Source organism: Populus alba, chromosome 6 (genome assembly GCF_005239225.2).
Source record: "Populus alba chromosome 6, ASM523922v2, whole genome shotgun sequence".
In the NCBI taxonomy this organism is placed as follows: Eukaryota; Viridiplantae; Streptophyta; class Magnoliopsida; order Malpighiales; family Salicaceae; genus Populus; species Populus alba.
Genome location: NC_133289.1, coordinates 16,748,456 through 16,758,790, shown reverse-complemented (window position 1 = coordinate 16,758,790; position 10,335 = coordinate 16,748,456). Strand labels below are relative to the sequence as shown.

Below are 10,335 nucleotides of genomic sequence, written 5' to 3'. Positions count from 1 at the left end.
ACTTCTATTATTTAAATGATTGCCATTTCACATAACTTTCAATTTTGATCCTCTCATTTATAATCATTGCTATCAATCAAACCAAATTATTAATCACGAACCAACTCAATATCAAGATTTTCTTTAGACCAAAAAAACCCAAAAGATAAAAACAAAGAATAAATTATAAAATTCAATTCTAACTTGACAAAATATGAAACAATTAAACTAAAAAAAACCTAAGGGAAAACACTCACTGTAAATTAGTGATGCTTACTTGAATCTACCAGCCATTATGATTTATTATGTTATTCTTACACGAATCACCAACACCCTATAAGTGGTCATAGCAGTTCAATACAATGCCAACCGTTTTTAAGGATTATGATCTCATGATCATGCAGCCAAGCATGCATAAACAACAATCATGCAAGCCCAGCTCCAATAACAAACCATGGTACAGGCAAAGAATTTGCACAATCTACTCCAGTGAGCATAGATGGCGAGCAAGAAAACCAAGTAGGGTGTAACAGCCGCTACCAATTCAAAAATCTCATCAACAAAATTTTAAATTCAGATGCACAATCCTGCCGAATGTAACTAGGAACAACTTTAAACTCAACCAAGGGAAAAGAACTAGAATCAAATATTTTGGGACTTGTTAAGTATGACTCCTTCATATTTGACTTGGAACCACTTCATTGCGTCGTCCTTTGTAACTCTCTGGTGAATTCCAACACGACTCTTGCACCTACGACGACGGCCAACACGGTATCCAGGACGTTCCAAAACAACGTAGAAGTCCATGCCATAAATACCTGTAGAAGGATCGTACCTGATAGAAGAGGATGAAATAGCAAAGGTAAATACAAAAACAGTGTGCCAAGTCAAACTAAACCCTGGCACATTCAACTTCAACAAGGTAGAATTACATGGGTATTAAAAGCCTAAGACAGAAAACTTCATGTTGGAATCCACCGTGCAAGATAATGTGAACCACTATTATCACATAATAAGCAGTCCTGTTAGAAGCATTATTTTTAACATAGGAGAAAATAAGCAAGGCTACATCACTAAACAATACATCCTCCAATATAGGGTCATTCAACATTTGTGCTTTGCAGAATCATGGACACCTAATTTATAACAAATCCACAATTACAAAATATGACAATCCTAACGTGTTGCCATCACAACAGCATTATTCTTACTTGAAAAAAATTATGCATAAACTATTAAGTTAGAAAAGGCATCAAACAATAACTATAGGGTAACGTGTGCGATAAGAGATTACAAAATAAACAGAAGTGTTCAATTTGAACTCAAAGCATTTGAGATGCTACCGTTCTTAAGCCAACAACCATTAAAGCCCTAAAAATCCATTGATACCCATTGAATTCATTCCATCATACATGCACAGCAAGTACTATAAAGCAATTTCAATAAACCCAACACAATATTTAATCATGGAGTTAACAACCAAGCAACATAGAAAAACTCACTTGATGCCAAGATCAATGTGCTCCTGAATACCGAATCCGAAGCAACCAGTATCACTGAAGTTCCTTCTCAAAAGCTCATACTCCTTCACCTTCAACCCACTTTCCAGCAACTGCATAGCCTTGTCTCCCCTCACAGTGACATAGCAAGCAATCTTCTCGTTACGCCTGATCCCAAAAGATCTCACAGTATACCTAGCTGCTCAATATAACAAAAAAAATAAATTACTAATCTTTTTTTTTTTAATATATACAGGTACAGTAGAAACACACATACCCTTCGAGAAGACTGGTGTTTGACCACTAAGCTGTTCAAGGACCTAACAAACCAAAAATAAAAATAAAATGAGAGTTCCACATTTATTTACTTACAGAAATTTAAGTTTCCGTTGATTTTATAAAGAAAGAAAAGATAAGGAAAAAACCTTGGCAGCACGGGTGAGGCGATCACCACTCTCCCCAACAGAGATGTTGAGGACCAACTTCTGGACCTTGATCTCTCTCATTGGGTTCGATAGTTTCTTCTCTGAAGCCTGATTTAAGCACAACAAAAACAACAACACTAAGCAGCAAGAACAACAACAATAACAGCAGTGATGTAGAAATGGAAATTACGAGAAGAAGAGATGAGAAAGACCATTGCTGCGGGTTGCGGGAGGCGGGAGGGACTGGGGACGAAAAACAATCTAGTCTTCGTTTTTATAAGATGTAACTAGGGTTATAATGCTAAATTACGATACTGGCCTTGTATTAGCCAAAAAAATGTAAATTTCCGTTGCCGGGACTTGAACCCGGGTCTCTCGGGTGAGAGCCGAGTATCCTGACCAACTAGACTACAACGGAATTGCGTAGAAAAATAAGAATAATATATATGTGCCATATGTTAAAATAAATTATGTTTAAACCTTGGCATCACCCGTTGAAGGCTTACTATCGCGCAAAAACAAATACGAAATTTCTTTTTATGCTACAGCATGATCAATTTTCAACTAAATAATGTTGGATTAATACATCAAGACAAATGTAGAAAAACCTAAGGAAAAAAAATCTCAATTTTGATAGCATTGAATTAAAACACTAATAAACAAATCAAAGAAATACTAAATTAGTCTTTGATTGACTCATCCACATAATACCAATAAAAAGAAACAAAGAAATATTGAACTAATATTTATTGATTCATGGAGCTCACCTTCTCTCCTATCTCATGTTTCTCTGTTAAACACAAATATGAAAGAAATATCAAAAAACAAATTCATGGTTTAAGACAAAAACAAACATAAATTTGGTTTTTTTATCATATTCTCTTCTCGTGTTATGGTGTTGACATTGATTTCTTGTCTGAAACTTAATAACAAAATATATGTTTTCATTCTTTTCTTGAATGGAGATTTCAAGATTTAAAGGTAATGGGTTTTGTTATTGTTAAATCATTAGAATATATGTATTATTTCCTTGATTTATCAAAAAACTTAACAAATTAATTGTTTAAATTTGAAAATGAAAATCCTTCAATAACCCTAAATACTTATATTTTTTATGTTCAATTGATAAATTTTAAACCCCCAGAAATGTTTTGGAGAGTAGAAAACCTGTTATTTTAGTTTTATGAAAAAATTCAGAATTAAAAAATTAGAATTAATGTTCACGTAACCCTAATTTTTTAATTATTGTTCAATTCATATATAGTTACTATTCAATTAGTGTGTCACCCCTAAGCAATGTAATTAGACATTTTTGCTTGATGCAGTCTATGGATTTAATTGTGATTGCGAGTGAATATTTAAGCGATGCAAGTTTATTATTACAATAAATTTTTGTGAAATATTATTTTGAATTTAGAATGATTATGTTTGATTTATAAAGTCATGGTCCATTTTATTAGGGTGGATTTGCTTTGATCAATAGACAGACTAATAATAATAAAAAAAAATACAACAGAGCTTTTGTAATAATTAGACAAATAAACAATACAACTTATCTTAGATAAGGTGTACTAGGGGTGATATTGTCCTCAATACACACAATCAGTTCTCTTATCTAGACTCTGAAGATCAGTTAGGGCTTCTAATGATTGAAATATTAGGTGGCTACTCTAAAACTTTTAAATCATAAAAAAAACAAGAATTTCATGTTCTTTCCACACCATAAAATCTTGATTTAGAAGGATGATTGTCGCGACGTCACACACTTTCAACAATGTTATTATTTCATGTTAAAGGAATCATGTTGGATTATAAAATCTAACATGGTTTTAACCTTAAATGTAAGTGGACCTCACATATAACCTGACATTAAAAAACCCACTACATATTAAAAACCAATTCCAACAATCATTCACATGAATGAAAATTGTTTGGCTGGTATAAAGACTCTAAGAATTCATAAAGAGATATTGATATAGTAAATCATTACATCAATAGAGGTAGCTTTTGGATTTGAACCTTCATTAGTGAAATAATATTTTATTTACTCGCTGAATAATGAACGCGATGTCTTGAACTATTTAGTTTTTTATGCAAATCAAGACAATAGTACTTACATAATTCTTTACCTAGAGTTTCTTTATGTTCTCATAGTTGTGTTCATTTTGGTCTTGAACAATTTTTAATTTTATAAATGCTTTAAAAAATTTAGCATTTTTAAGATTCTCAAGGAAACAACCACGTTTCTCACTCCTATAGGTTATATTTCATTAAAAGTATTATTCTATACTCTACTTGGTATTTGAAAATATGAAAATCATTAAGAGCATAACTCTTCTTTTATCACACTGCAATTAACACCACTTTTATCATAGGAATATGTAGAAAATAATAATTTCCAGATGCTACTGAAAATGTTATATAACTTAGTTTTTCATTTGAACATAGATATTGGGATCTTCAATCAACTAGGTATGGTTACCATCATTATATTATTTCATATTTAAAGGTTTTAAGTTCGTCCCTCCCCTAATGAATTATATACAAGTTCTCTTAATAAGCTTTTTAATTAACGGATCCACAATATTTTTCTTTGACTTTATATAGTCAAGGAAATAATTTCATTTAAGAGAAAATGTTTAATGATATTGTGTCTATAATGTATGTTTTTCTTAAACTTATCATTATACATACTACTTTATGCCCATTCAATTGCAAACTGATTGTTGCAATGGACACAAATTGTTGGCACTAGTTTTGGCCAATACAGAATATTCATTAAAAAACTCTAAAGCTACTCAACTTCATTTCCATCTTTATCAAAACAACAAATTATGATTCCATCATAGATCTTGTGATACACATCTACTTAAAGGATCTTTATGACATAGCTACTCTACCAAGTGTGAAGATATATTCACTAGTGGATTTCAAATCTTTAATATCAAATATGCAATTAGCATCATTATACCTTTCTAATAACATTGGGTAACCAATATAGTATAATTTATAATCTAATATGTATCTTAAATATTTGAGTACTTTTTTTATTGTTATCCAATGACCCATCCTCGTATTAATAGTAAATCTACTTGGTTTACTAATTGTATAAGCAATATTGGGTTTCATGTAGTTCATAACATACATCAGGTTTCTAATTATTCAAGAATATTCTAATTGGCTCATTCTCTTACCTCTATTTTTTGACATATATACTCTTATATTAATTGTTGTTTTGACACTGCTATTATTACATTTAAAAAATTTATACAAAATTTTCTCAACATAATAAAATTGGTATAATACCAATTTATCATATGTCCTATTTTTTTTTTTTTTTTAGCTAGGACATTTACAACACTCAAGTTTTTCATGTCAAACTTGTTAGTTAAGATTTTTTAGTAGACTTGATCATGTAATCATTGTTTCCTAGAATTATCATGTCATTGAATTGGAGACATACAATGACAAAATCTTTATCTATGTTTTACACATAAACGTATTTATTAACTTCTTTTATTTTAAACTCATTTGAAAACATAACCTTGTTAAGTTTTTCATGTAATTGCTTAGGAGCTTGTTTCGAACCATATAATGATTTGACAAACTTACAAACTTTTTTTTCTTATCCATTAACAACAAACCCCTCAAGTCGTTCCTTATTAATATAATTAATTTTTTAAAAAACATAACAATTTTTTCTATGTCGATTATTTAAAAAAAAATAATAATAAATTTAGAAGACATGTAAGAAAAAAAAACATCAAGATAATTTAATATAATGGTAAAAAAAAATACTTCTCCAACTAAAATCCTTTTGTCTCTTAAATTGTTTTTTTTAAAAAAAAACTTTAACTCAATTCAGTCGGCCATCCTTGAAACCTTTCAATCTAAATTTTTATTTATGTCAGATTTTAAATGAAACTATGTGAGAGTTAATATAATGTGACTTGGTTAACTTGATGAGCTGAAAGTCAACCTAGAAGATTGTTATAGACATGGCTTAATTATATATATAAAAATTCAAGATGACATTCATTTTCCTAATATTGAGGTGGTAGTACGTCGATTCAATCCAGGTCAACCTAAAAAGCCTGCGACCCGGGTCATGAACCAGACTAGGTTCAGCAAGTTTGTTTTTTTTTTTATTTTTTTTTAAATATATAATAAAAAATCAGTGATAACAACAAAGTAATCAAATAAATAAATAAAATTGATTATGATGGATTGTAAAAAAGGAACAATTGTTCTTGAATAGAGTAAAAATTGAATGGAATTTAATAACATAGTATCTAAAAAACATTATTCATAAATCTTATAATTTAAAAGAAACTATTTATATATGAACAGCCAAAACACATAGGCCATTAAAAATAAGCCTAGATGCATGGGCATGCGTGGCCTAGGCCATGATATTTTTTGCCTTTTTAAAATGAATGGATGATTTATTTTTTTCTGAAAAACAAGTGGTAAATGATAAGTTGGTTGTTGTTCAAAAATTTGGCCTTTATAAAAGTGGCTGGAACATCAGGCTATTTTATATTTTTATCTAAAACTTAATTGTTAATTTATTTTTACCTTAAAAACACAAACGAAAGCACTCTTCCAACCTCAAAAAAACTAATCCCTATACTAAAAAAAACCAATTTCATTTAAAAAATATAAAAAAAAACCTTGAAAACAAAAAACCTATCTCAAACTTCATCTACCTATTCAAGCGATATAAAAACCCAAAATTGTTTATATCTTCTAGTAAAGAGGAACACTTATAACACCAAATTTAGTTATATTTGTGAGCATAATGAAAACATTTAACCCTTTCTATCTTTTTTTTTAAACCCAATGACTGAATTATAAATAAAATAAAAATTTTGGACTAAATTATTTAATTTTAAAATTAAAATGACAAAAAAGGATTTTAAACTAGATCCTAATCCTAAAAGCGATTTCACCAAGCTTTTAATTTTAATCCTTTAAATTATAAGGTGATTTTTAAAGAGATAAAAAAAACTGAAAAATGGAAGAGTTGAAATAAGAAACATGGATTTTAAAGGTAGGCACAAGAGTTTGAACTTGTCCTATTAAATATTAGTGGAAGATATAAAATATTTCTTCAAGGACCGAAGATTACTTCATATGCTGTGGTTACCTTATCTAGGATAGTTGATGGTCAAATTAAGGTTTTACTAGAAGATGCACTAGATTAGAGTGTTTGACAAAAATCATATTCATTTTCATTAAACGAGTCGCACAAAAACATGATTGCGATGTGGGCAGGAAATTTTTCTTTAATTCTGATGGAGTTTTTCTTTCTATACGTCTTGAGTGGGTGAAGAAATAACTATAATCCAACAGGAAAAAAAAACCTTGATGGAAATATAAAAGTAAAGTTCCTATAGTTAGTAGAGGTGATTATTTTTCGTTTTGATTCAGTTTTTATAAAAAAAAAATAATCAAACTGAATTTTTTTAAAAAAAATCAAAACCGGTTCAAACGACTGGTTTCGGTTTGATTTGCTTTTTTCCGGTTTGGGTTCGGTTTTTTCGATTTCAAGGTTATAAAACCGAACCAAATCAATCAATTTTTTTAAAATTTTAATTGGTTTAATTTATTTTCTTTTTAAAATTTTATTTTTTCAATTAACTTTTTTCTAATTTTTAAATTTAATTAATTTTTCAGTTTTTGTAGTTAACCCTAACTAAAAGCAAGGAAAAGGCATTTTTCCTTATGCCGAAGCCCAATGGTGTATTGGACCAATAAACAACTCTTTTTGCTCAAGACAGAGGCTTAGAAGGCTGAACTCCTAACTTCCATCTTCGAGGTACGAGGATACAGTGTTTCGTTGTTCATGTTTCTAGAAAGAAAGGAAATACCAAACACGTCGAGATGACTTGAGCTCGTTTGGGAACGCGTTTGCGTTCGCGTTTCTTCAAAAACACATAACAATACTGTTTGGTTACAAATTGTTTAACAATTAAAATACTTGGGCCCACCATTTACATGCGGCTGGAACACGATTTTTTAAAAGCTGCAAGATACTGCTTTTTTATGAGTTTCAACAATGTTCACCATTGAATTGCACTGTTCACGTGAACAGTGCAATTCACTTGCACTGTTCACGTGACTTTTTTTTTTATTATTTTTATAACAGTTTTTTAATAATTTTTTTTTAAAAAAATTAGTTTAGAATAAATTAAATTTACTTACATTGTGATGTGAGCAATATTTTTTTTTCTGAAAAACTAGTATAAAATGAATTAAATTCACTCAATTTTATACCTGATAATGTTTTATCTAATTTTATTACACGCTCACAAAATTATAAAAACTGTAGTTCTTATTGGCTGAATTTTGTACATATTGGAATTATAAATAATTTAATGGAATAATAAAAAATATTTTATATAAAGTATTATTTATTTCATAATGTAATAGGAGTAGTTAATTCTACAATATTTAAATTTAAAACCATCAATATTAATATATATTTTTTAAAATTATTTTATAACCTCAATTTCTAAAGCATTATTAACTAAACACATTAAACTACTTTTTCTTCAACCTCAATTTCAACCACAGTTTTAACCAAACATCCATTTTTTTAAACCAACCTCAAATAAAAGTACTTTTTATAAAACAACTTTTTTCAAACCACAACCACAACAGCTACCGCAATACCAAATAGACTCAAACTAGATAATAGGCCTACCGGTCGGGTTATTTTTTTTAATATTAAAAAAACTAAATATTGTTAATGTATTTTGAAGCAATCAGAAAAATCATAATTATTAACTTAAAATTTTATACATATGTTTAACAAAATAAAAGGAGGATTATGTGTCAATAATGAATAAATGCTAAAAAAAATCATAACGTCATGTCACGAAGTTGAGAAAAATGCACTTCAAAAAATATATGATCATTTGCTGTGATAAACCATTTAATTTTGTCATCTTAATTATATTAATTATATGACACTAGTTTTTTCTTATATATATAAGAAGAGCACTAATTTAAATATTTGTATTTTTTATGAAGAAAATATAATAATTTTTTCTTTGTAATTTGCTTAATAAAAACAAAAAACATCTAGAAGACATGAATAAAGAATTAGGACTGAGGAAACTTTAGCCAGTAGACAAAACTACTTTCGTTACCAAGCGGACGATAAAAAAATAAGGACTTCTTTAACTAAAATTCATTTGTCTCATTAATGTGTATTTTTTTTTGTTTTAACTTGATTGAATTGTCATTTTTAAAACCTTCCAATTTAAATTCTTATTTAAATCAGATTTCAAATTTAACATCCAATCAACTTAATGATTTTGAAAACAACACAAAAATTAATAAAAATTCAAAATGATATTCATTTTTCATATCGGTTCAATCCAATAGATTTATGATTTGATTATAGACTCAAATGAATTCAATAAATTTATTTTTATAAAATTCTATTTTATTTAATTATATAATAAAAAATTAGCGACAAAAACAAAGTTAAAAAAAAAAAAAATCAATTCTAATTGTTTTGAAAATTTATAAAACAATTGTTTTGAAAAAAACAAAAATTGTTGTCCAACATAGTAAAAACTAAATGAAACTTAATAAATTAGTATCTAAAAAGCGATATTAATAAATCTAAGAATTTAATATATATATATATATATATATATATATATATATATATATAATTTATTTTATTTATAAAAAAACAAACAAACAAATAAAAACAAATACCCAAGTCAACATAACCCAGCGCATTTGAGTCTTTAAAAAGTAGCAAGCCTAGGTGTATTGAACTGCATGACCTAAACCCATAATATTTTTTTTCTTTTTAAAATGAGCAAATGATTTTTCTATGAAAAAAGAAGCAAGAGACGCAAAGGTTGTTGCACAGAATTTAGCCATGGTTGGAAAATAAAGCTATTTTATATATTACACTATCAACCCCAAACTCTGTTTTTAATCTATTTTTTCATCAGCAACACTCGTAAATACACTCTTACAGCTTCAAGAAATTAATCCCCAACTCAAAACATATATCTTTTCAAGCGATATAGAAAACCAAAAACATCTCCATGACACATTTGACACCAAATTTAATCATTTTTATGCACAAAATCAAAACAATTAACCCTTTTAATTTCCTTTTTCAAACTCAATGATTGAAAGGGAAATAAAATACAATTGTAGACCAAATCATATCATTTATTCACCAAGCTTTTCATTTTTATCCTTTTATTTTTAATTTTTCTGAAACAAAATTTATTTATTTTTTCCAAAATCAAGAACCATCCCACCAATATAGATTGCAAAACTTAAAAGAAAGAAATACAGGCCACATCATAAAGTTGAATCACCGACCAAAACAAGGTAAAAGGATAAATTTGAAGGAAAAAAAGCTTGATGGCCAAAATAAACTGACAAAAATA

The 10,335-nt window shown here is 28.3% G+C and overlaps 1 protein-coding gene and 1 non-coding gene across 2 annotated transcripts; both read right to left on the bottom strand.

The window, feature by feature from the left end:
* Nucleotides 1–450: 450 nt before the first annotated feature.
* LOC118043901 (large ribosomal subunit protein uL5) lies at nucleotides 451–2,181 on the bottom strand. Its single transcript, XM_035052011.2, has 5 exons — nucleotides 2,116–2,181; nucleotides 1,904–2,011; nucleotides 1,756–1,798; nucleotides 1,482–1,677; nucleotides 451–814 (listed from the first exon to the last, which is right to left on the bottom strand). Exons 1-5 carry the CDS (start codon nucleotides 2,116–2,118, stop codon nucleotides 622–624), a joined length of 543 nt encoding a protein of 180 aa, XP_034907902.1. The 5' UTR covers nucleotides 2,119–2,181; the 3' UTR covers nucleotides 451–621.
* A 67-nt stretch (nucleotides 2,182–2,248) lies between these two features.
* Nucleotides 2,249–2,321, bottom strand: TRNAE-CUC (transfer RNA glutamic acid (anticodon CUC)). The gene has a single exon. It is a non-coding gene; the product is annotated as a tRNA-Glu (tRNA).
* Nucleotides 2,322–10,335: the final 8,014 nt, after the last annotated feature.

Bases quoted from the DNA above. Each gene is read 5' to 3' on its own strand.
- LOC118043901 (XM_035052011.2), bottom strand. The intron at 1,799-1,903 runs GTTTTTTCCTTA...TTGGTTTGTTAG, and splicing joins GCCTCACCCGTGCTGCCAAG to GTCCTTGAACAGCTTAGTGG. The intron at 815-1,481 runs GTGAGTTTTTCT...CTCTTCTATCAG, and splicing joins CACATTGATCTTGGCATCAA to GTACGATCCTTCTACAGGTA.